This window comes from Eleginops maclovinus, chromosome 19 (assembly GCF_036324505.1).
Source record: "Eleginops maclovinus isolate JMC-PN-2008 ecotype Puerto Natales chromosome 19, JC_Emac_rtc_rv5, whole genome shotgun sequence".
Lineage (NCBI taxonomy): Eukaryota > Metazoa > Chordata > Actinopteri > Perciformes > Eleginopidae > Eleginops > Eleginops maclovinus.
The window spans coordinates 15,591,928-15,618,458 of record NC_086367.1 but is presented as its reverse complement, the minus strand read 5'-3'; the positions used below and the strand labels follow the sequence as shown (position 1 = coordinate 15,618,458).

At 44.2% G+C, this 26,531-nt stretch overlaps 1 protein-coding gene across 5 annotated transcripts in view; it reads left to right on the top strand.

The window, feature by feature from the left end:
* qkia (QKI, KH domain containing, RNA binding a) overlaps positions 1-26,531 on the top strand; it is a 68,810-nt gene that overhangs the window by 16,583 nt on the left and 25,696 nt on the right. For all 5 annotated transcript variants that reach the window (XM_063909481.1, XM_063909479.1, XM_063909478.1 and 2 more), the window contains exons 2-4: positions 6,688-6,830; positions 17,322-17,438; positions 24,288-24,431. In XM_063909481.1, coding sequence (XP_063765551.1) covers positions 6,688-6,830; positions 17,322-17,438; positions 24,288-24,431 — 404 coding nt within the window. The remainder of the gene's footprint in view (positions 1-6,687; positions 6,831-17,321; positions 17,439-24,287; positions 24,432-26,531) is intronic.

Here is a 26,531-nt window from a genome sequence, read left to right as displayed (position 1 = left end):
TGCCTATTCCTGTGCATTGTAGGGTCGGAGCTAAATGCTTTGTAAGTTGTTATCGTTGTGTGTTTTCAGCTCATTATTGATGACCAGGGAGCGGAACACGCAGCTTTTAGGCAGGTAGCTGGCTAGGGTTTAAAAAACGGAGGCGAGTTGTGTTCATTTACAAACCCACCATGCACAGTACATATGTTCTGCACCAGGTTGTATTCAAAAGAGATATTACTGGGTAAGCATTTTGTTGATGAAGAATGCATCACTCTCCATTCCCAATATGGATGGAAGCGTAGTTCCGTCTGTCTCTTGGCTTTCCTTTAACCCATGATGAGTAAGCATGTGTGTATGGGAGAATATTTCTTTAATTACGTTTTTTTTTTACATGGCTTGCGGAGGAGAGAATCCTCAAACCTTTTTATGTCAGTCGTTTATTTAGTAGCCTATCTACTTAAGGATCTGACTCTGGATCTTTTTACCCAGCCTGCCGTCGGAGAATCCCTGACACACAACATAAATCTCCCCTCCGGCTGCCAGCAATCCACCCCGTCATTTCTGTCTCTAGCCATTTAAACCCCCCCAGCCTTTGGGGAGCTGCACTTGTAGCCACACCATGTCAGGGTTCAGGAACTGGGTAAATATGTTGCTGTAAAGCAAAGCTCTTATGAATACTTCAGCACTATTTCCAATTTGATCGTTCTTAAAATATATTTTGACAGCATTAACAGTCCATATTCAATAAATAGGTTAATACTATTCTGCGTTTTTCACAATACCCACATACCTTATGTACATAAAAAAGTTGATAACTACAATTGCATATTACCCCTGTCCATACTTGCTGGGAAGTGATCCCTTTGTTATGATAGGCTTTGATTTGTGCCAAAAGTCCAGCCGGAGCTAATGTGATGCCTCAGCAGTCTGGGTTAGTCAAAATAGATGTTTATCTTCCAAGTCATTTATTTATTTTATGTTGCCTCTTTGTGTTACTATTCATCTCCTACAGCTCAACAGGGAGACACTCAGGGAAAACACAAACAGGAATTTCAACTAAAAGCACTTTGGAAGATGCCCAATAGGTAATCTAATGAAGCAAATATGTCTGTGTTGCTCCAGCTTAATTACCAAGCTAGTCGAATGTGAATGAGCGTTATCGTGGAGGGGCTCGAGCACTTTGTTTTCTAAAACTGAGTATAGTCACACATCTACTGCAATAAACGCTCCCATTCCATTCATTATTGCCTTTTCTCCCTCTGAATCTGTGGAAGGGGGCCGCTCAGATGCCATGGGGAGAACAACTTGCACCCAAGTGTGTTTTAGACAACTGCAAGTAATGGACACACTTGGATAATGCTGTCGCGAATGAATTGCTGCATTTCCCATTCCCAGAGACACAGCATTGCCTTAAATGGGCTGAACAACGGTGATTTACAAATGGATCTACCCTTGCTTTACTGAGGAAATGTGCCTTTGTAATTCCTTGGTTAATGTTCTTCAAAATCCGAGGCTGAACGGAGCATCCTGCCCTGACATTTTTTTTATAGGCATGTGGACTGTCACATTCCTACTATCCATTACAATCTAAAATCGGGTAAACAATAAACAAAGGCAAGTAGCGCACTGGCCCTCTTTCCTCCTTAAAGTCCAATAATGCTATTTGTCTTACTGAAACTATCATGACAGGATATTTCAGACGTGCCTCTGGTTTTATTTGTAAGAACTGAAATAACTGCTGTTCTTATGCTGATGAACAGCATAGCTATAGTTGGTGTGTGAACATCAAAGGATTGTGCGGTGTAGGCCTACTGTTAAATCAAAGATTAGGAAGAAAAAATAAGACAGAAGCACGGGAAACTTTCCTTCCCTCGCAAAGCAGGAATGGGAGAGAGGAGGCAGCTGGGAGTTGACGATAAGACCAAGAAATGCATACGTTTTCATGGCTCAGTCACCCCCACCAATGCGCACTATATTTCTGCTCCCTGCTTTAAAAGAAACTTGTTTCATATGCTTGGCCTGCCAAACCCTTAAACTGTTGAAGTGGAGTGTCGTCTTGAATAAAGTCATCTGTGCCGTGAATAAAGGGCAGGAATGCATTAAACGCCCAAATCCTTTCGTTTGCAACGGGTACCCGGCCTTTGTGATTGTTAAAGTGCGCAGCTTTAAAGTGAAAATGCTTGTTCCTCGCCTTCGTCTTGTTTCACTCAGGCACGTTTAGGTGTATCTGTGATTACTGTTGTATATTTTTTGACACAGCCACCAGGTTTTTATGTCTATATTTGCCTCAGCGGTGGAGCCACCCTTTTCTTCTTCGTGATTTCACATCATCAGTTGAGAAAACAGGGAAAGATTGAATGTCTTTGAAAACGATATTTCATGAATCGCTCTCAGACCCTCTGTGGAGGTACACATTTGATCATTTTGGCTTCAAGATGCATTGGTTGTAGACTCAATCAGTTTCAGGTGGCAGATATTATCCGGCAACACACGGCATGTAAAGCGGCTTCCCTATGGCAAAGCTGATCACTCTGATTACACACATTTATTTCTTAAGCTCTTTCTCTTCATGCATGCACGCACACACACAACGCTTAAGTTACAGATGTGCTCAGCATGGTCAGAGGACGTTTTGCTTTGAGCTACAGGCTGAGGACAAAGCAGTTCTATTTCTGGGCTCTTAATGGACATGTTCCCATTTTCTAGAGGAACAGGTCTAGCTGAATTATCTTCACCAGTCTTTAAAACTGATTGCAAGATCTCCTGCTTGACTTGAATTTGACTCTGCCTTCTCGTTTCCTCCGTCTTTGATCTGTCTTCTCTCCGCTCTGGTTCCCTAGTTTGTCCTCATGCTGGGTTTCCATTGATTAGATCACATAAGGACGGAGAGGCTGCAATATCAGAACATATTTCTGCCTCATTTGGCATTTAGTTTGTTGTATGCCTATCCCCTCCCCCCCTCTCAACCCTTTCCTTGGTTCTGCCGGTGCCACTTCTGTGTGATCATGTTTTGGGCATCAGTAAATAAATGAAAAGCCTCCATATCCCATGGTGCCGAGTTCACGGTGGCTGAGTCCGTGAGAATTCACTCTGATGTGCCGATTCACTTAATGGATTTGTTTCTTCCCGTCCCTCCCTGGTGCACATGGCTCTCCAGTCTCGACCTAGATCTTCTCTGCCCTGTCAAGGCATTATACCCTTTGTGATAAGATTGAACTTTCTCCTCACGGTACTTTTTAACATGTAGGGATAGTGTACCCGGTGACGAGTTGAGCAAAAGCGCTAATTGTGCCGATTATTTGCTTGGCCTGCTGCTTTAAAGCATCCTTACATATTGTCAACACGATTGCTTATCAGTAAATACATTTTTTAGAATTCTAAGAAATTAGCCATGTTTAGCTCATCAGTGTCCCGATTAAATCAAGATTGTATTCATCAGACTATTAACTGCTTAAAACCTAGAGTGTTTAATGGTGGGTATATATGTAGGACTGGCTCAGCTGTCATCATTGAACCAAAATATTAAACCATGTGGTGACAGGTGGCTGTTTGTTAGCTCCAGGAAACCTTTTTTTAGACCTTGAGTCAAGTGTTTAAATATAAGTTTATCAAGGTTAATAATGAACCTTTACACTTAACATCCCCCCACCAAACTGCACTTTAATCCCTGTGTCTAAACGTCCTGCCGTTGCCCTCTCCCATATACTTCCTTTCGGGTATTCCCCTTTACTGTGATCTCCAAAGAGATGAGGAGTAATCATTTCCTTTCTTGAACTTTCAGAGGGCTTAGAGATCTGCCTGTGACATTTTCTTTTCCATCCTGCAGTGAAAATAGGAAGAGTTGACATTGAGCAGACAAAAAAGTTAAACTGAAATGGGTTTCAATCGTATGGATGCGGTACGAGTCGAGTACAACTCTGCTCTGCTTGCTCAGCACCGTGTTATAATTCTCCCTCTTTCCTCCACTCTGCCCTCTAACTTCTTTCAAGGTTGACTTTTGTTTCTTCCTGACAGATGTCTGGGTGAAACGCTAAACAGATATTATAATCTTGTGTGTGTGTCAGCCAGCTCCATACCTAAATACACAGCTCTGACAGAGAGTGCTGTTTTGTGTGTGTGGTTTGCTGAGTCAGGGTGAGGATGACACACTGCCACTGAGCTGAGAGACGGCTGAAGGGGAGTAAAGGGGGGGTTCTGTTACCTCCCCTCATATAGCTGTGAAACCCATACAACGCCAAAGTTCAAGGAACCTCTCTCTTTTGATAGCCTAGCGGATTGTCTTACTCATTTTAGCTTTTCTTTTCAAGATGGCGATCTGGTGTCTTTCTTACAAAGGCCTTTCCTGCCGGGGTGGACAGCTAGACAAATGATTTTGTCGTCAATTGAAGGCAGGGGGTAATTTTTAGATGAGCGCAGCGCTTCAGAAAAGACTTGCCACGCTGAAATTAGAGGTTGTCAAATGCCGCACGTCTCCACCGATGGCCCAGCACGGCCCCCTTATGTTAATGTGGCATTTCAGCCAGAGGAAATAGAATTAGAGGGAGGAGGGGGTGGGGGGGCTGCTGGTTGTTGTTGGGGAACATTGTCACATGTTCACACTTTTACTGTCTCTTGTTATCTGAAGAAAGGCTGTTTTCTCGTTGCATGGGGTTTGCTGCTGCTGGTGGATTTTGTAACCCACAGAAAATTGACTCCTCTTTACTCGCCATTGATGGCTCCTACACACATGCTTAGCCGCCAGTGGTCTGTTAAATGGCTCCTCTGTGTTTTATTAATTTTAGCTTGAAAAGACAGCTACAGCAAGTAGTAAGCTACTAAGATGTATTGTAATGTCTTCATTTCATTTTATAGAATGCCGTTTAGCACTGATCATCTTCTCTAGAAATACTAACTATGAGTGATTAGGCTGTGGATAGATTTGCATATCACCCATCACGGAGTAACAGATTAAACTTCTGACCTTGTGGTTGACTGTCTCCTTTACCACATCATGTTTATGTTTTATGGACTTCTTTTGAACTCGCAATCATTTATAGTTTACTGTCCTGTCTCTCACTTTTCCCGTCCTCCCTGTGTGATGTGTCACGGCCGAGCCCCTCTGCTTGTACAGAAAGCCTTGAATGTGGCCTGAAACCGCTGGCCTTGGTAAGGACTGATGTAATCTATCTTCTGGGCTGGATACCATGAGGATGAATTCATCTTTAGGGACCACTGGGAGTATCTGTGAGGCCCACAGAGTGCTGAGGTCATGTTATTTGGGAAGGAGTCACTCTAGGCCGAGTCTCCTGGCCTGTTTGAACGGTTTGAATGTGTCCCGCAGGTGTTTTCCAGACAGATGTTTGTGTGTATGCTTGTCGGTGTCCATGAGCCCATCAATCACACATTTTTCTTCTATCGTTCGACAGGGAAAACACGTCCTCCGCTCAGTAAATCCTCCAGAACTGATTCCAGGGATAAACCCACAGTTCTTCTCCTAGTGTTTCATTGCCTCCTTTCTGTTTGTAAAAGTAGACCACAAAAAACACAAAAATTAAACTGAAACCTAATTACAGAGGTTGCACCCACCTTCCACTTTAGCTTCAAAGCGTAGAGGTCAGGCAGGCTTTACTGAGGGTATCTGAAGTTGAGTGTCAGGTTCCCCAGCTAGAGTTTAATATAGAGCTCCAAACTGCCTGAAATCTCTTGCGAGATGGAAATAGTGCCTAACACCCGCCCGAACTCCACCTCACACTCATCATTCCTTCAGGCCTCACCAGCCGTGCCACTTTGTCTTAACTGTGGCAGCTGTTTCCCAAAAAAACCCTCTCTCTGTAGATTTTGAATCACATTTCTCTACTGCCCTATTACTGCTGTTTTGTTTCTTGGGTTCATCAAAAGCATGGCAGACAAAGTGACGACACCTACGGGAAGTTAAGAGTGTGACTGACCAGTGCGTGTCCTTTATTAACGAGTGTAACCACTGCAAACGTCACACACACGATGAGCAGGATGAAATAAATGACTTTTCTCAACCTGCACAGCATTCCTCTGCAGTGTGAATTCATGGAAGCTACGGAGGCAGTCAAACTGGTAGTGAGTGCATTGGGGCAGAGTCTCCGTTGGCAGTGTGAGAGAGAAAGAGAGAGGTCCATCAGTTTAATCTGACGGAGGGATCAGATCTGAAGGCATATACCTGAACGCTTCTCTGCTTCTCTCCTCCACACCTGCCCCACCGCTCACTCAAGCTGCCCTATTATAGAACAGCCACAGGGGAAAAGCAGGCAGAAAGGAAAGACAATGGCCCTAACCTCCCATAATGCAGTGCTTAACTTGTATCTCTGGCATATAGAATAAGTTGTTCACGAACACAGATTCACATTTGTTATATCCAGGTATTAAGTCGCATCCATGCTCCGCAGTCTTTCTTTTTTTACCGTTGCAGGCTACGGTATTTATTTGTTAAGTATTGTCCTAAAAAAAACTCGCACACTTTTTCATCTCTAAAAGACAAACAATACTCGAGGCACTTTACACATGTCTGCTGTTTTTCTTTTCTTTCTTACAACAGAGATTTATATGCTACATTAAGCCTTTGCCCAGAAGTCAAAATCAATTTGACAGTGATTTATCAAAACCTAAATAAAAAAGAAAATGTTTGATTGTGCTGTTTTTTGTTTTGTTTTTTTTCAGTTGCTCACCACAGTGTTGTATGTTTGTGTGTTTCAGAGATCAACAGAGTGCGTAAAGACATGTACAGCGACACAGTGAACGGCCTTGTGGAAAGACATCCTATGGAGCTGCCCGAGCCCCTCGGACCCATCGTCCACCTGCAGGAAAAGCTGTTTGTGCCTGTCAAAGAGTACCCTGACGTAAGTCGCTGCTATACGCACATCACAATCTATGGCTGCTGTTTGAAAGTCTGTTATATCTGTGCATCTCTGTTGTTGTTTAAGGACTTGTGAGGCAGATAAACTAGATTTTATACACTGTATCAACAGCTAAACCAGCAGCTGTCATTTATTTAGTTAGCTTTTTAAGCAACAGTCGCTGGAATAAAAAGCATGTATACCACGTTGTTAATGGACTCCGGTTGAAGATGTATCAGATGGCAGAAGCTAAATTGGTCCTTGTCTCAGGAAAACATGGCCCGCTGGTGTTTATGGGCCGACTCGAAGGTAGATTAGTCCTGCGAGGGAGATAAGGAGGGGATTGAGAGGATGAGTGTCACGGAAAGTAAAGTGCAATTCCATAAATATTCAGTTGGAAGGAAATGTAAATCTTTTAGATGGTTAGAGCGCTGGAATAACTCTGGGATTTAAAGAAATGCATGTTCCCGATAAACTGGGAAACAACAGTAAGGGGTGGCGCGATCATGCTAGTTGAGGAGATGAGGAGGATGGCGCCCACTCTGAAAAAGCAAGTCAATACAAGCTGAAGAATGACAGATGTATCTGTCTACTATAAGAAGAGCCATGAAGTGTGTGTGCAATTTCTGGACCACGGTCAGTCGGACACCATCTTGTCCTCATGGTAATCTGTGGCACCCACACAAATGCTTGTTCCATGTTTTGAGGAGCAGCGCTTCCCGTGGTAATCCCAGCAGCTTGCAGGGCGGAAATGAATGGAGGGAGGTGACGGAGGATAAGAGACACTGTGGAGCGGGGCAGGGCTCAGCCAGGCGTGGATTGAATTTTCCCCCTGACAGAATTGATAAAGGGCACCAGGGACTGGCCTGGATCAGCTTAGCTCCAGCTCACCAGAAGACCAGACCCAGTCCCTGAACTCAAGCTGAATCAACCAACCACAACACAGTCCACTCCCTCCACCTCCGGGGCCACACCCTCAGGGCCTTGGCGGTCCTCTGATTAGCTGTCAATACCATGTTTTTGCAATTGATGCTGCTTATGTGTGCTAATTTCTTTATCATTTAGTTTGTTTTCTAATATTGCTTGATATTACAACAAAGAATGTTGATTTGTTTGGTATTTATGGCAACCTTATGTTCAACCTTTGCATTAATTTGTGGCTTTTATAAATGCATACATCACATTTGCTGGTTAATGAGAACAAGATATTAATAGGCGAACAACAAGGAGAAGTATATGTGATAAGGCTGACCCTTGCTTGTCAATGGAACAGTAACATGAATTGCAGTTGTCTCACGGTATTTCATTTTTTAGTAAATTACTGTTTTGGTTGTATACATTTATTTGTATGTGGCCAGTAACATGTTATGAGACAGAGGGGGGTCTGTGTGAATGTGTAGAGAAGAGGGTGCCACCTGTGGCTCTGCAGACACTTCTGGAATGACTCTCACACACTCTCCGACACACACAAGCCTATTAAAAGTGTGGTACCCTCGGATGACCTCTGTGTTCCCTTTGCTCTACGGGCTACGTTGCCCAGAGCAGGGCTGTAACTCAGTAATTTGTTTACGAGCTGTAGGGAATGCTACTAAATTAATTAGGCTTCCCCCTGGTGGCCGAGACGACTCACTGATGACCTTTGCAGACACTCATGTATACACACATTAAAATGTACACAGGGATGCGCGAGTAAACCGCATAGTGATGCAAACCGTGGACATTGTTCTGCTCTGTTTTGATAGACACACGCACATCCTTTCACCATGTGTGCTCATTAAGTCTGCGGTTAAGAGGAAAATGGCAGATAGATTTGTTATTAATGATCGTGGTGATTTGAACCAGGGGAAATCAGCCCCAGGTCAAGTGAATTACCTTCTTCAGTTACTCCCTCTGCTGGAACATGGCTTTTGCAACAACGGTTACTCCACCTTCTTTAGTATGTGCATTTTACCAATGTGACTTATGCAGGATATCCTCTCTCTGCTGCTCTACCTGCCCTTTGCAGATGCATTTTAAGCTGTCAGGTAGGCATAAAGGGTTTGAAGAATGTCATTCGATGAGAATGTCAGAATGGTGTGGCTGGGCGTTCAGCTAACTTCCACCATGCCTGTGTCGCAGAGTGAGAAACAAACACACTGAACTGCTGCATCTTTATCTTAGTGTTTTCAAGGAGGATAAAGACCAGCATCATTTAGTGGTCGGGTAAGAGCGGAGATAATGTAGGATCAGTTTGAAAAGCACGGGGGGAAATTACTGATATACGAAGGAAAGAGAAATGCCACTTCCTATCCCCAGCTGCCCACTGCTCGAAGGAGAGGAAACTGTAGTGCTGATTATTAGACTGGGGAATATGTTTCCCCCTCTCACATTTCCGTCTGATTTCCCAGATTCCCCCAATCAAAAAGGCATGCGTGTGCGCCTGTGTGTTTGTGTGTCTCGTTGATGCAATTCTGGGTTCTTCCAAGAAAGCAGGTGATGGTTGAGGCCTCCGTTTTGTGTTCCTGGCACCAACTCGCCTGCCATGGAAGATTTGCCATCATTGGTACTAGTTCCCCCATCTTTTCCTTTTTCCACACACCCCTTGTCAATTTGGGACACCCGCCATCCCCCTTCCTGCCTCTCAGTTTCCACTTTTATTTTAAAACATAACTCCTACTTACCTTTGCCCGCCACATCCTGATGCTGATGTCATGCTGGATGGGGCTCTCTCTGGTTCACCTTCGTGTCCCCTGCTCTGGTTACTCCCAGTAGATAATTACATTTTGCTGGTAATAGGCACAGTGCAGCATGTCAATTCTACCAAAATAACTCTCCTTGCCAGCACGCCTCTGCTCTAATTCCCTTAAGTGTGTCCCTCCTCTGTCCTGTGTGCGTGGCCCACATGTGTCTGTAAATGCGTTAGTGTGTCTCTATCAATCTGTCTGCCCGTGTGTCTGTCAACACACTCCCTCACCATTCTTCAAAGTCAGCCATTTCCTGACGTCGTCAGTGGTGCAGAGCGCTGTGAAGCGTCACCGTGGTGACTGCATCTTGACTGACAGCTGAGTCGCAGACTATCTGATAACTTCAACCTTCAATTAAGCGCTATCTGTGGCGCCGCTTCTTCCCGAGCGCACGCTCACACACAAAGTGATAGGAAGCTGACTGACGGCTGAGCACGCCGTTCCTGTTGACCTTCAGGCATCTGATAGGCACATGTGACATGTCTTTTATGTGCACCTCTGTCTCCACTTTATTCCCTGTGTATTTGTTGCCAAATGCCCTGGTGGGTTGTGGGTATGCCATTGGGTAGTACGAAATGCTTAAGAGTGAAAATACACACCCGTGCACCCCACAGACGTTGCCATTGCTGTGCTGACTCTATGAAATGGGACCCCCACTCAGACGCAAATGTTTGAGCAACTGCTAAACACAAGTGTCTGAACTCCTCTCGCCAGCGTCAAGAGGCCAGAGAGGACAGAACGATCTCTCTCAGACCGCTGCACAGAGGCCTCTGTGGCGTTAGGCGTTTGCCTGGTGTGTGGAGGGTTGCCATGGTTTTTGATGTTGTCTGCGAAAGTAATGGAATCCCTTTTCACTCGCCGTCACGATTTACTTTATAAAAGGCTCATCCTTAGCACAACATGTTTGATCACCCTGCAAGTTAACATTTGTTTGGTTATTGGTCTGTGTTTTGAAGTTAACCGATTCCAATCGAACACCGTAATGACTTGTTGGTTTAAAAAAACAGGGAGTTGTTGATCAATAACTGCTCCCTGCTCTCAGCTGTCTGAGGCAAGAGATTGGTTTCTTTATGGTGTATCAGTGTATCAGGGAGAAGAAAGGCTTTTTGTTAACTCAACTTTGTCTCATACATTTAGAGGTTTAAATAAATAAATGAAATGGTGTAAAAATATATTTTTGTGTGTTTAGCTATGACACGCAGCTCTAAGTCTGTGAGTGCGTGTCGGCCTTTAGAGAGAGTAAATGTTGCTTAATTGCTCAATGATGCTTCACTTGGATTGCAATGCACAGATATTTTAAAGTACCAAAGAAGAGGCTGTGGTGTTTTGAACAGTCGGGCTGTTCCGGACCTTTCTGTTTCACTGCAGTGCCCAGACCAAACCAGCCAGATCCCTGCATGGGGAAAGTCATTAAGCTTGTTCCCATGAGGGTGTCATCACTTATCATGCTAGCTCCTGTTATCCTTCTGACCCCCTTAAGTCATTACCAGTCCTGAAAATGTAGCGCCCCACACCTGGCCTCACCTCGCTGACAGAGCGGCAGAGTGGAGGGTTCTGATATCTGTAGCTGGCCAGCCATGCATGATGATGATCATTTGATGAACGGATGGTCTTCTAGTTAGCTATTTGATGATGAGGGTAATTACAGTGATGATTTAAACATAACTATTTGTTGTAGTCAGTTAACAGGATGAAGGGCCACAGTGTAAGCTGTTGGATGCGTATTTTTAATTGTGCTAATTCAAGTGATTGCTTGCATATTACCAACTAGAGCTTGTATTCTGTAAGTGGACGCTGTTTAGTGCTTCCTGGGCCTGTTTGTCTCTGCAGTCGTTATGCTGAAAGGAGGGGAGAGAAATCAGAAGGAAGCATTTAAAGGCTGCACCAGGGAGGTACTGTCTGAAGACAAAGAAGCTGATATAGATATTATTGAGCTTAAAACTAATTTCATAGTGATGCACACTACAGTATCTATGCTAATATCTATTTTTAAATTTAAACATTTTTGGGAAAGCTTCTACCCATTTATTAACGCGTTAATTGAAGTTTAGTCCCTTGAAATCAGTAGTGCTGCACAACAGTCTGCCCAGCTACAAACATATCTGAGGCACCAACAGGTCAAAACCATAGCTTATCTCCAGCTGCATTATATGATCAAAACAGGCAACAGAGTCCCACGCTCCCACGTTTGGTGAGTAAGAAGTCATGGTCATATCCCAGGAAGACTCAAATCCAATAGTTAAGCTGTAAGGCTGTCAGCTGTGTGTTTGCTCGGCTGGCTTTCGCCGTCCTGTGTGACTGTGAGGAACCGTTAGCAGTAACACTATAGCTGCGAACATGCAGTGCAGTGTGAGGACTGTTTGTGCTATTTTTGCGCTGAATCAATGATACAAATTCAAAAGGCACAAGCCAAGCAAAAAGGTATTCAAACTATAAATATGATAGCATTAAGCAGTCATAATTCCTTTTCTGATCAAATAATAACATCCCTAATGTTAAGGGTTTCTCAGTTTTGAAATCCTTTCTCAGTACACCTGTATGAATGTTTCGGGCTGTTTGTGTTACTGGTCAGCTGCTTGTCAGTCAGCGGATGTATGAGCCAATGGGGAGGAAGCATGAGGGGAAAAGCTCATGACTGATCAGCTGATGCAAGTGTGACTTCAGAGCTCTGCCTGAACTAAAGCAGTTCTCGAACACAAGAATGGGCTCATTTTTGCCAGACATGACCAATCCTAAACGGATACCGTTTCCATCCCTCCCTGTGATGAAGTCGCTGCAGATAAGGTAGCATTTGTTCGGAGCGTTCCCAACTCTGTCAGTCTCCCATTGACTTGTGATAAACTCACAGCCTCAATTCTCCTGCTAATATCTTATCGAAGAGTTCACAAACTTTGCTCCGTGCTTCTTTCACTCATGTCTTCCAAAACCAGTCTTTCCTCCTCTGTATTTCCACCCTGCTTGCAACCCCAAAATAAACCCAAACCGAATTATCAAAGGAGCCATGGATTAGGTGCTAAATGCTGGATGTGCTGAATAGAGCGCTTTGAAGTCTATAGGGCATTAAGGCAAAAATGTCACCTTTTGAATCTAATTCTAACTTTGACTCCTTCATCGCCCCAGTCTCACCTCCTCTGACCCTCCTGGGAATAAAGTATGCAAACTGCTGTAGATAAGGCACCTGTGTTCCCTGTCTATGTATGAGTGTGGGTTCTGTGGATCATGCCACGAAGCAAACTAAATAATATGGATTAATTGGAGGTTGTGTGTAGCCAGGTAGACGTTGATTTCTGTCATGAGAGACCGAGGCACATCAGAGGCTGACATGCAGAAGAGGAAGGCCTGATCCTGTGTACCAAGACAAAGAGGAAAAGGAAGCCTGCTCTGTTTCCACAAGTCATAAAGGGTTACAGAATAAAGGAAGGGGGGGGGGGGGGGAGAAGGAGGCAGTTTTCAACTCGGTGTTCTCTGCAAACCCTAAAGAATCTGTTCCTTAAAGTGAAATGAGACAGGAATATTAGCTTTGACGAAAGGGGAGTTTTGCTGTGATAAGTGGTTAGCCATTGCTTTGGTATGAGCTCTTTCACAATGTCGCTGATCACTTTATGGGGGGGTTAGAATCAGTGCGAGGAAGAGGAGGAATGGCGGTGTCTAGTCTAACCACAGATTCCACCTTGCTTTGATACATTGCACTGAACGAACTATTCCTCATTTCCATAAGCCTTGCGAGGCCGGCTAATAAGTGATTGGTATTCTCGCCGTGGCCTGGCCCCGCTCTTCGATAAGCTGTGTGCGCACACAGCCGGAGCCCTCAGCATGATCTCATTTCCTGTCTCCCAAACACCACAAACAAACACCGTCAAAGGCACAATTGTTCTGCTTCCCTCAGTATTGTTGGTGAAACTGTTGTTGTTTCTCAGTTTTGCACACAAAAAACAAACCACAATGCACACACACAAACCCATGCAATATTAGCTCCGGGTGCCGAGCGTGTCTGCGAGAGTTCACTCCATACATTGTGGTTTCACACACTCTGCGGCGTAGTCGTAGATATGCTCACAACATAACCCGCCTGTGGAGTAGCGATAGCTGGGGCTAAACAAAGGCCCTTTAATGTCAGTGTAAGCCCTTGTCCTGAAGGGGGATGTGTCTGTGTGTCTGTGTCTGACTTTCTGTGTTTGCACACAAACTGTTTGTTTATACTGTATGCTATTCGCTGTATTAGTGTGTCTGTTCGAAAAACGGGGATAAAATGAGACCGAAATAGAGGAGTGAGAAAAACAGTTGGTCAACCAGAGGTCCCATTGTGTCTAATCTTCTAATTCAGTAAATGGGCAGAGGAAATAAGAGCGCTGCAAAGATACAAAGAGAAAAAGAGACTGCTGGGAGTTTCCTAGTCAGCGAAATGCGTAGTTGATGCAACTATTCTCCTCAGCGGAGGGGAGTTGACAGGAGAGCCTGATTAAACAGCTGGTTTTTGCAATTGTTTACTTTCTCACCAAAATGGCCTCTTGCTTTCTATTTCTAGTCATTGGGGGATCAGGCAACAGTGGTGGGATAGAATCTGTTTATCTAAACCATGGTAATTTATTTTGTATCTGTTGTTAAAGACACTTCTCCCTGTCACTAGCGACCGCTTCAAGGGTTCCCAGAAGCTGTAAGCTTTTTGCCAAAAAGTCATGTTGGATTCGAGACATTACTTTTAAAAAAATGGCCTGGGAGCCAGTGGAAGTGCTGTAGCAGCAGAAATATTGAAGATGAAAACTATCTTTTTTTAGTAGGTGCGGAGGAGGCTGGATAGTTTAGCGAGGGGAGGTGAAGAGCGGATAGTGTGTTTGGCAGGGAGGGCACTGTATCCATCCTACTCCTCTGGCAGTACAGTGCAGTTCCTGGCAGGCTCAGTGACTCTGCACCCTTCTGATAACTTACCCGCTTGGCTTTCCATTGTATCTGCATTCCAGTGGCTTAAAATGGAGGTCACCTTTTTGTAACAGCACATCAACATCCTGGAGAATAATGTCAGACCCTCGGTGCACAGTGGGGGTCCACAGAGAGAGAGTAACAGTGAGCTGTATTTCATCGAAGAGTTTATTTGGCATGATATTTATTCAGAGTTACGCTTCGAATTGCGAGGTTTATTAAAATGAGATTATGTCTTGTTGCAAAGCCAGATTGGGGTGGGATGCCGCAGGCACAAACATAATCGGAATGATGTGTGTTTGAAAAACTATTCTCGAGATGTTTCTGAGTGAAACTTGTAACTGCATGGCGAGGCATGACGCCTGCTCTGTGCCGCTCCTCAGCCCTCAGTCCCCATTAAAACACATCTGACACTGTAACACCAGCCGCTTACTCCACAGGGTGTGGGGGGGCGAGCAATAAAGCCTGAGCCCCCCGCATGTTAACGCCTGCCCTAACCTTGTGTCCCTGAGTGACCCCTCGGATCAAGTGGAGTTCCACATTTAGAGAGGAAAAACTATGAGAATGTGTCAGCCTTCCTCGCCAATAATAGCTCCCCCAGCACTGGAAAAACAAGCGTTCCCTTTCCACCCTCTGCTCTTGTGCCATAATCATCTCGCTAACCCTTTATTCGCCATCAGGTCTCTGTTTTTCTGTCTGGTGCATATTCATGTCCACAGAGAAAGTCGTTTCACTGTGAGAGCGAGGGTGGTTTTGGCATCACACAGTGAAAAGGGGCAGATTATAAAACGTTAAATGCTCCTGTTGAGTCACTCTGGGACTCCCCATCTCGGACCGCCTCATACTTTGAACATTCATACTTACTTTATAACTCTTGTCTATTTCACTCATTCTGTAATTGAGCTGCACACATATTAAATATTCTGATAGCGGGCACATCTGATGGAATTTGGTCTGATTATTTTATTTATATTTATTCTATGAGGCTTGCGGGAACCGTCATCCGCGTACAAACATGGAAGATAAAGGTGTGCACCAAATGACAGATAGCATTTTTCAAAGATGGCCCTGCAGTTGCTAGCAGGGCCGACTGTATAGCAACACCCAGGACACTGCCACTGTAGCTTTAGTGTGAGAGGTGAGAGGCTCTGTGTGTGTTTCTGTGTGTTTGTTGAGAAGAACCGCAGCAGCCACCATAATGCCCACAGCTTGGGGTTCACCCTTGTCTCTGACGGGTGCTGTGATGCAGACGGACAGCTTGTGCGTGTGTGTGTGTGTGTGTGAGGCAGAAGCAGAAGCAGGCCACCGTGCAGCATTAGTGGCTGACCTCCGAGGACAGGTGCCCCCACATCCTGCCTACATCCTCTCAGTAGGCACAGATAGCCCCTGCACCATTTCCGTGCTTTGAGTTAACCAAACAGACAGTTGCCTTGTGACAGAGACACGCACAGAATAAATCTGCGTAGCTGCGTGGTAGGAGCCTCCGCAGGGAAACCAGCATCTCTCCAGCATCTCTCCAGCATCTCCTCAGACACAGGGAGGGTCTTTCCTGCCGGAGACAGGCTACATTCAGAGGCAAGCCCAGAGGCAGGGCCAAGGAAAGCAGCAGCCTGGAGTTTTTAACAAGATCATTTACATAGTTTAGGGGAAAATATGGCAACATCGCATTGAATTAGTTATCGCTTTGTAATTAAACATGACTTCTCTGATGGCCTTTTGGATGTAGAGGCATTGATTCAGCATGAAAGCAGATGTGACTGCGTTTAAGAATTGAAAGCGGCGGTGTCACGGCTCATTGTTACACTTCAAGAGACAACCAGTTGTGCTTTTGAGTGTCAAGGAAAGCTTTCCACTCTGCCAGGGAGCATTTGGGTATTTTCAGGTTTGGAGATTTTGCTCGAGTAAAAATACCCCATTATAATAGTGTCAGAGATTTCTACCCATCATGCTCTCCACCAGCCGCTGTGCACACTGTTTAAACGGGGGGGGGGGGTGGTTGTTTACCTCTTTATGCATCACTTTGCTCCTCTTCTCCCCGGCTCTCCTCCTTTCCTTCTGTTTTTATTTTGGCTGGAAATTGTGTTCGATTATTTCAACACATTTCCCGTTTATCCCGTTGGAAGCCAGTTTGAAGAGGAGAGGATTAAGCCGGTAAATACGTTTCCCTTTGGTACAAAGCTCCAAAGCCACTCACCAGTGAAAGAAGGCGTCGATAAGAAAATTGTGTCAAGCACACCATCTCACCTGAGAACTCGCCTCCCCCCCATCACCTTTCCTTCTCATTTTCCTCTGGTTTTTCTCCCAAACATTCCTTCCTAGATGAATTCCCTGTGGTTGATTTTCTGTTTGGAACTATTTAGACATCTTGTGGGGATGGTAAAGTCAGAGCAAGACCACCCAAATGTCTGGTAGGAAAAATAAAATCTCACTATTAATCTGTAAAAAGGCCCATATAAGATGTGGACACTTCTTCTGTGATACTAAATTCACTTCTTCTCTCTTGTTGGGCAAGATGGATCTAATTAACAATGTTGCAGGAGAAACCAGGACTGACGGGTGAAGCCAGAATGTGTGTGTGTGTGTGTTGTGTGTGTGTGTGTGTGTGTGTGTGTGTAGTTGTGGCAGCAGTGGCTAATTTAGAGGCTTGCTGAAAGTAGATTGTTTGTGCGTCTGCATGTTTGTTTATGCATACACAATATGAAGCAAGGTCAAGATGAATTTGACCTTTTTCTATGAAGTCTTTCTCCTTTGTGGTCTGATTTTCATCTGCAGTTTCAAATGTGATGTCAAGTAAAATCTCCCTTTTTCTATCCACCCATAGACTTAAGTGGTTTCCATCTCTTTCTGTTTGCAGTATAACTTTGTGGGGAGAATCCTTGGCCCTCGGGGACTCACAGCCAAACAGTTGGAAGCAGAGACGGGATGCAAGATCATGGTGCGAGGCAAAAGCTCCATGAGAGACAAGAAGAAGGTAAGCTCATTTGCAAACAGTTTTCTCTCTTAATACAGTTGTAACTTGTACATTTACTATATGAAGTTCCAAGTGTTACCAAAGCTGATCACATGGACGTGCGCTCAAGGATTCCTCATATGTCTTGAGATATTGCACAATAATGTGAAACTTGCTGGGACTGCTTTCCACAAACACGTCTCACGAGCCCAGCAGAGACACAGACACTCGCTCGCTTCATGCCTCTTGGCTGCATTCCGACATCTGATAGGGCTGTTTGCTAAACGCTGCGCTGTGGAAAGGCAGACTGCTAAGGCCAGGGGCCGCCTCTATTTGTGGAGCTACTGGACTGAGGTTGGAGACTTAAAAGGTTAATGGTGTGTGTGTGTGTGTGTGCACGCGCACACGCACACGCACACCCAAGGGGTGAACTTAGGCAAAACTAAATGGTTGCGTTACTCAAGGACAAAACCTATTTTGAATAAATTGTGCAGGTAAACGTTGTAAAGGGGGTGGAAGTCTGTCAGATTTATGGGTTGTCTTTATTGCCCTACTATCCGGTCAACCTGCAGTAGTGTCTTTAAAGCCTACAATGTTGACTACCATCATTTGGCCGAGTATATATTGAATATTAATATACCATAACTGCTACAGTAACTTCCATGTATCCACAGTAGATTCCGACGTACGTCAGATCAGATTCCTTGATGTACTTTAAAGTTACTATGACGACAAATTGCCATTTTTTTATGTTTTTCTTCTGACTTTCTCCTTCATTGAGTGATACCTCTGTGATTCCTAGTTTTTAATTGTCTTCCCTTTCTTTGTTCTGTCCCCCTCACTTGCTCTCATGTGCCAGGCAGTGAAGTTTTAAAACAATGCATTTACATAAGGAGTGTGGTTCATCTCTCTTGGTATGGGAATCACCTTCTCTCCACACACACACACACACACACACACACACACACACACACACACACACACACACACACACACACACACACACACACACACACACACACCACAAGGTCCACAGTGCATAGTAACAAAAAAAAGAATTCAAACACACCAACGTGCACAGATTTTCAGCTGAGTCATAATCTACGAAGCCTCACTTTGCTGCAGGGCCAACACTTTATTCGCTCTTTCTTTCTTTCTCTTTTTTTATGGCTCCTCAATTCCTATTTTAATTTCTGTCTCTTCTTCTCCTTATTTCCCTCGGAGTGTGTTCATTATAACAGAACAAGATGAAGATGCTCTGGTTATGCTTCTTCCTCTGGAATTAGATCCAGAAGTAGTTAAATGGGAGTGAATGTGCCCACGCATACAAACACATTAAAAGCTTGTTTTAGCTCATTACATGAATATTATTATAATAATCTCTTTTTAAAATGTAAAGGCTTGCTTTTGTTTGTGTACTCTGGATATGTCTAAGGCCAAATTACTATGCTAACAGTTTTACATTTATACTGGAAAACAGCTTAGCAGGATATTGTCTTTACTCAGTATTTTGATATGAGATGAAGTCAGGAAATCAGCCATTATTAACGAGTTTTATAAATAATCCCGGCTGCTTTTCTAGGAGTTTCATAATCAGTTTTATTATCAGATGGAAGACTGGTTTTTTTTCCCCGCATCTACAATACAAATCATTGCATCAGCTTTCTATATTTTTATTTGTCTTTCATTTAAAGGACATTTTCAATCCTCACTTCTGCTCCGTCCCCTACCTTTAGAATACTCAGGTATTTTCAGTAAGCTAGGGGGAAAAAAACTATGTAAAAAACACACTGCCAGTTTACATCCTTCACTGTCTCCTCTGGCAATAAATCGCAAAAGCTTTCAAACGGCCAGCGTGTCCTGACCGAGGCTCGGCCCGAGACAAAGGCTCCGCCGCAGCCTCCTGCCGCTGCGTCCTCACTCTCAGTATTTCCAGGTTGATGCCCTGTGGCAGCAGAGGAAGCCGCGGGAGCTGCTTAGCCAGTGTGTTTATTCAGGATCCATTAGCGGCAGCGTTTTTATGCTCTCAATAATTCAGCTGGTTGCTCCCTCCTGGGCCGCACTGCCTGGCGGGGAATCGGCTCACTGGAGCTATGCAATGGGAGAGAGTGGAGGAGACACTCATGGGGTGGGGGGGAGAGAGAGGGGTAAAAGAACAATGGCAAGAGAAGAAAAGCAGAGGTAGACAAAGAGGAGGAAACTGAGCAGGTGAAGAGAAAAATGTGGTAATTCACAAAGATAATGCTTCTAGTAAGGGCTGTCAAGATCCATTTCTTTTCCACTTCAAATTCCTTCTCGATTATTTGGAAACTGAAAGTCGAATTTTTGATATATTACATTTGTGGATTTTCTTTTTGTTTTCCTATAATAATTTGCGTGCAAATAATTTGGATTGCTGTTATTGAACCTCCTCCACAAGTACTGTGGAGCCTGCTGTCACTTATTACCATTCCTGTCCTTTTGATTTGCTGTGACAGAGGATTTATTTAATATTTTACTCCTGCTGTAGTCGCTTTAAGATTTTACCATTTTATGATAAACTAACGGTTACTATTTGACAATTTTTATCTTAGTCACTGTATATCATAGCTATATATGTTTTTTAAACGGCAACACACTGTCTTTAGCCCATATACAAACATAAGTATTCAGTTTTCCTTTGTAGTACTGCGAATACCTCATACGAAAATAGATGGAGGAGCCAAAATCAAATATATGCTTTTGTATTCTGTCATTAATAATTACACTATAATACAGTTGTGACATTTTGACACATTTGTTGAGACAGGAGGATCGTTCACTAATCCTATAGAGAGTATTTCTTTGAAGGTGTATGTGACGCCTCTTAAGTCCCTTTTATTTATTCTGGAGCATTTTCTTAGTTGGAACGCTTTAGTTACTGTCCGAAGGGAAGATGCTTTCTCCTTTCCCATTATTATTGTCTGAACAGTTAAAAGGATAAAGGACTCCTTGTGGAGCTTTATTCCAATCAAACTTTTATCTAATGTGGCAGCTTGAGTCCCGCTGGTTTTCACTCTTAAAGTAATGCCTAATGCAAAACAACAGCAGGAACAACAGCAATTAAATTACATGTACGTTATATCGACCATAGCACAAATAGGATAGGGATTTCCCTCTTTGCCGAAACGCTTTCTCTAATTCTATTTTAGCTCCAGCACAGTGTGAGATCACACTTGGCACACAGATAGCTTTTATACTTTGAGGGAAACTAAAGTGTTCTTTCAGACTTGCACTTTAACTTATGCTTCATATTAAATTAATTTCATTTGATTTAGTTTTTTGCTGATTTTTCCTGGCACATAATGGCTATAACGCTGGGATCAGCACTGGCAGAACAGAACAGACCTTCAACCACTGCCAGCAAATAGACAGTGCCACACCCCAGCATCTACATTCTATCGCCTAAGAAACTAGTGTGTGACATTCCCAATCGATACGTTGGACTTGACTGGCCCGTTGGCTCTGCAGCATGCCCTCTTTGTGTTTAGAGTTTAAGCTGACTTGGTTTTTCTTTTTTATCTCCTTGGTTTTGAATACTTGTCCCAGTCCCGCTGAAAGCTAGTTTCTTTAGAGTAAATGGGGAGTTTTTATGTTTTATGAATAAAGGGAAGCAATGTTTAGGTGTTTCTTTTGATTGATTGGATATGCAAGTGGCTGGAAATGTTTTTTTTTATGAAGGCAATCATTTAGGGTTAGTTGTAATGTCCCCCTCGGCCTATATTGTTTAGTCTTTTAAGAGTGCTGTAGTATGCTTTTTCACAAAGAGCCAGGAATCCTGACATTTATGAGACCTATTTGGGATTTCCCTCTGCAGTTCTTAACCCGTCCTCTTAGATTTAGACATCACGTATAATGTGATATTTTATGAAAAGAGATCTAACCCAAAGCAATCATCGGGTGGACCGAAATCACTAAGCATTAAAGACGCCTCAATTCTTAACTTTTCATATTTAAAGGTCGTTTGTTTTTCTTGGAAAGTCAAATAGAAAGAATTTAAAAAACTGGATTGTGTTTCGTTTGATATTGAGTGAGATATTTCTTTGTCATTCCTCTGAAGCCCTGCCCGCTCTCTCTTGTCCTTCCTTGCCCCCACTGCACCTGTTTGTGTGCTGGCATTTAGCTGCGGTTGCACGACCCCAGTCGGGAATGCCCTTTAGGATCAAAGGAGAAGGGACTGTTCAGAGCAAGAGAGTTTGAACAGTGCAAACAATTCATTTATGAGTGTTAAAGTGCAACATCGCCGGAACAAAATTGTAGCGCCACGTAGCGCATAATCCTATCGAGGCAGCAGGATGTTATATTAAGTAGGCCCGACCTTCACACACACCAGAGATTGAAAGCTTTGTCTCTGATAGTGTGCTCCCTGTTATGTGTCCTTGAGCCAAGCAATGAATCTCTTCCAGCTAGCATGACCGTGTAATGTAACTACCCTCTGGGGGGGGGGGGGGGCTTCTAGTGTAATGATTTTAGCTACAGGATCAATAAAGTAACATGCAAACGGCCGGTTTGAAGGGCCTCCTTTTTTTTGGTGCTACCTAAAACAGACTGGAAAGAGTCAGAAGAAAAATAGTGTTCTATTTGTGTCACCTGTTGTATGTGGTGTCATCCAAGTTGAGAATTGAGGTTAAAGTTTGTCAGGCTCCATCTGAAGGGTGTGAAAGCCAGAAGGCAAACAGGTGCTGTGCCGACGATGGAAGTCGGACAACATTACTGGCTGGCAACCTTTCCCGCTGGTCCTATTCTTAGACGATGTTTCAGATTCAGTGTCCGCGCTATTCATTTATGCTACATACTCTGCCCGCCGATAACCCTCCAGTATGTGGTCGCTTATTGCCGTGGCATTTGATGTGGGCCAACATGCACATACTCTTCAAAGGCCTTCCCAGTATTCCCATTAGCTCGCGCCTCAATGCCCCTCTCTTTTTTCCCTCCCCTCCAGCTCCACCCTTTCTCCTGTTTGTCATGCTGTCACTTTCTCTCAGAGGACACACAGTGACCTTGTTCACAGGCACTCATGCTGGTGTGAGGTGTGTGTGTATTTGTCTTTCCCCCTGATCTCTTTGCCCACAATACTAATTCTAAATCAGAATCCTTTGGTATGGACACACTGTGCAGGCACACACAGACCCTCGTAAACACATACACACACTGACATGTGTTTGATTAATCTGGCCAAGTCCAACTTGGGCAACACTATGTCGATATTTCGGCATGTATCTGCCATACACTTTCATACAGTGCCCTGCATTCAGGGACAGCCTGTCTGTACGTGTCCCTTCTAAAAAAGTGCTGAGTCACCTTCTACTCCCCCTGTCCCCTAATAGGCCATAAGCAAACAGCCATGGTGAAATAATGGCCTGACTGCTGCAACTAGGCCTCCCCGAGTGGAAAAGGAAAACGAGAGTGGAAAATTGAACTTTCTTCTGTGTGTTTTTGTGTGCGTGTATATGTGTGTTGTAAAGAGCAGTGCCATGGCAACAGGTCTCTGTGGAGTAGAAAGCAGGTGGGTGGCACTCAGCTCAAGCTCTAAGCCTTATGTGTATCTTTTTTTGTGCGTGTGCTCCCTGAGTCTGCGGTGCTCGTTTAGTATATTGGAGTCATGTCGGAGGGGCCCCCTGCAGAGCAGTTCAATGCACAGTCTGGAGTTAGACACCCTCATAGTCGCTCACTACTCAGTAATCTCAATGCTTGAGACTCTGATCTCCTTTTGGAAAAGAAAAGAAAAATTCAGATTTGTGAAATATTTTACAATTATCTCGCCGTACATGTCTTGTTTTCATAAAGAACCCCTAACCCTTAAAACATTATAATGCTGTTGTGATGTTTAATGTGGTGTCACACAGAATCTGAGGCTGTGTCTGCTTCAGACGACGTAGACCTCAACTCCTCAACTCGGGGGGGAAGTAGTCTGCTTTCAAACCGCTGACTTTCACCGCTGTACAGTGACACCGATACGACCTCAAAAGCTTTTTAGAGCACTCTTAGTGTCTGCTCACTGCGTTTACTGTCAGCTGGGCTACAAGAAGAGGGCGGAAAGTAGCTGTTATAAATGTAGAAGCATGTTTTTTTATATATTTCTTTTATGCAATTCTCAGGCTACTCCACATTTGTCTCAGAATATCCCATTTTACCTTTTCATAAGAGATGCCGGTGTGACTGGGCTGCACTTGGGAGCACCTGGAACACATACAACTCTGTGCACCCAACCTCAGCTGTCCCAATTGAAATCCTGAAATTTCTACTTAAAAATAAAAACTGTGTTCAAAGGCTAGGAAGCTATGATGTCTATTTTGAGTACAGCCCAGTTTGCCTTGCAGGTCCTCCTGGCGCTATGATTTGGCCGTGTGTGAGTGCCTTGGCGCAGCCTTTTCAGGGGAGAAAACGAATCCCTCAGAGAGCTATTGTTACTCGGACGCTATTGTCCACACGAACACAAGTCACGCTTGTGCACCTCCGCACAATCCTGCAGCTCTGTGAACTCGATCCATGTATTATAATTGCATACTGACTAGTTAAGGTGGTGTGACTTAAATAATCCCCATCCATCTCCCTCTGATCCCTGCACCCATCCATCTTTGGCTGATATTAATTGCTGCGGGGCTAGCTGTCGTCTTTGTCTCTGTGAAGCAAGGGATCTATTAGAGAAAGGTGTCCTTTCAAAGTTAAAGCGAAATAGCTGACTAAAGGGCCGCTCCTGTTATCCTGCTTCTCTTTACAGCGCCTCTCTGCCCTCTGTGCATGCCTGCATCTCACAGTGGCTTCCTGGGATACGCCGTGCTGCTGCATTGGTGCTTCAACACACCCACACTGTCACATTCACTCACCATGTCTTTCTCTCCGTCTTTCCAGGAAGAGCAGAACAGAGGGAAGCCAAACTGGGAACACTTAAACGAAGACCTTCATGTCCTGATCACAGTGGAGGACACACAGGGCAGAGCCGAGATGAAGATGAGGAGAGCGGTGGAGGAGGTCAAGAAGCTCCTCGTACCTGCTGTAAGTACTTACCGCACACAAGCTCATGTAAACACGCTGCCTAATAATGAGTTATGTGCTGCTCCAGGAGAAGTTATTAGAAACACACAGAATGTTTCAGTAATGCAGAGAGGGGCTGTTGAAATGCTCCACTATCTTAATCCTAACGTCAAGATAATGGGGCTGCATATGGGAGGCCACTGCGCTCCCACTGTTCGCATCCTGTTTACTTCCATATATAAAGCAGGGGAACAGGTTGGCTGTGCCCCCAGTGGAGAGGAAAAACATATCTAGCTGCACACACCTCCTGTGAGCGCCACATTCTATCTCCGCTCCCCCCCTGCCTGAACTTCCTCATACACTGTGCCTCTGGTAATGGCTGCTGATAGTTTTCTGGCTTGCATTGTGTGTTCTCCCTCTAATGTGTGGTGAGCAGGTGGACAGAGCAGCTGAATGCTCACATTTGCCATCAGGTGGCAACACACACTGCATGGTGGTCTGCTGAAACGGGGCCAGCCAGTTTGAGGTCGTGCAACAAAGGAGGCAGTGTCTCTTGAACTGTAATGTGTTGAGCCGCTTTCCTTAATGCCCTTTATCCTGTAAATACAGTACATGTACTTTATTTGTGTTATTTCACTTGGAAGAAACAAATGGAGCAAGTACTAGTTTGCCCTGCATGTAGTTGCATAACCAGAAATGGGATGCTTTGAGTAACTGCTACATCTCAAGAAAGACAACTTTATTTAATTATAAACAAATACACACTCAGGCCCGGAAGACTAAACACTACTCCAAGTGTTCAATCTGAAAACTTGCCTGACAATGATAAGCCATGTCATCTTTTCTGTCCCTAAACTGTAGCTCTCTGTTCAGCTCATCTGAACTGCACCGGTTATGTGATGTAAGATGTGACACAAACGGTGCCGTCACGCCGGGGTCTCCTGTCGTGTGTGATCATTTCCGCCCGTCTGTCTCAGCGAGGCCTCGGCCCAGCCTGACGGTGTTGAAAGCACTTCAATTCATGTCCTCCTGTTTAAGGATTGCTTGTCCCTACTCAGCCCGGTTATCACATTTTGGGGCACTTTTTTTTTTTTTTCAGAAAGCAGGAGTGTTTCACATCTCCACAGCCTATATGTACACACAGAGGATGTTCGCACGCACACACACACACACACACACACACACACACACACACACACACACACACACACACACACACACACACACACACACACTTAAGAATGTGCGTGCACCCTCCAACTTAGCGGATGAAGCCGTCTCTGCGAGCAACAATGTTCCAAAGAGTGATGCAGAATGAGTCACTGTTAACACACATGTAGACACACACAATAAAAGCCCTCTCGGCGTCCTTTTATGTCAATGACAGCTCTTGGCAGCTAATAGTCATCTGAATGGAGTGCCACAAAAATAGCTTCCTCACAATTTTTTATTTCCTAAATCTCCTTCATTTTGCAGCCTGACAAGTGCCTCAAAGATGGTCTGGTGAGTCAGTACCTGAACCATTTGTGGGTTAAGGAGAAACTCTGCTTTCATCTCTCACACATGAGAAAGCAGCTTGGAGCTCTTTGGAGACACTAATGACATTTTCCTCCGAAAAAGTTTCACTCTACCCTTAATTCAAATAAGAGTTTTATGGAGCAAATTAATGACCCATTGCAATCCACCAGAGGCCGTTCTTCCTTCAAGTAAGGCATCTTTGTTCATTTAAATGCAATGAAGAGATGCTTCCATTAGATTGATATGTTTTTCTCTGCCTATCAAATTAACCTGTAAATGCTTTAAATCTTGAGAAGAAAATCACATAAAATGTCTCTCCAAATGTCCATGAGCGTTGGGAAGGTGCATTGTCTACCCCAGATTCCCTAAAGGCACCACATCTTCTCCATGTCAACTGAGTTTGTATGTATGCACACGAGTGGGTGGGCAGTAAAGCCGTTTGGCAGTAATGCCCTTTATCATGCTAAACTAGATTGGATTAAAATATGGACATGCTGGGAACGCACTGTTCTAATGAAGGGCATCTTCTCCACATTTGGCGGCGTAAAATCGTCTTTATTAAATCGAACAGGAAACAAAATCTTAGGTCGTGCTTTTTATTCC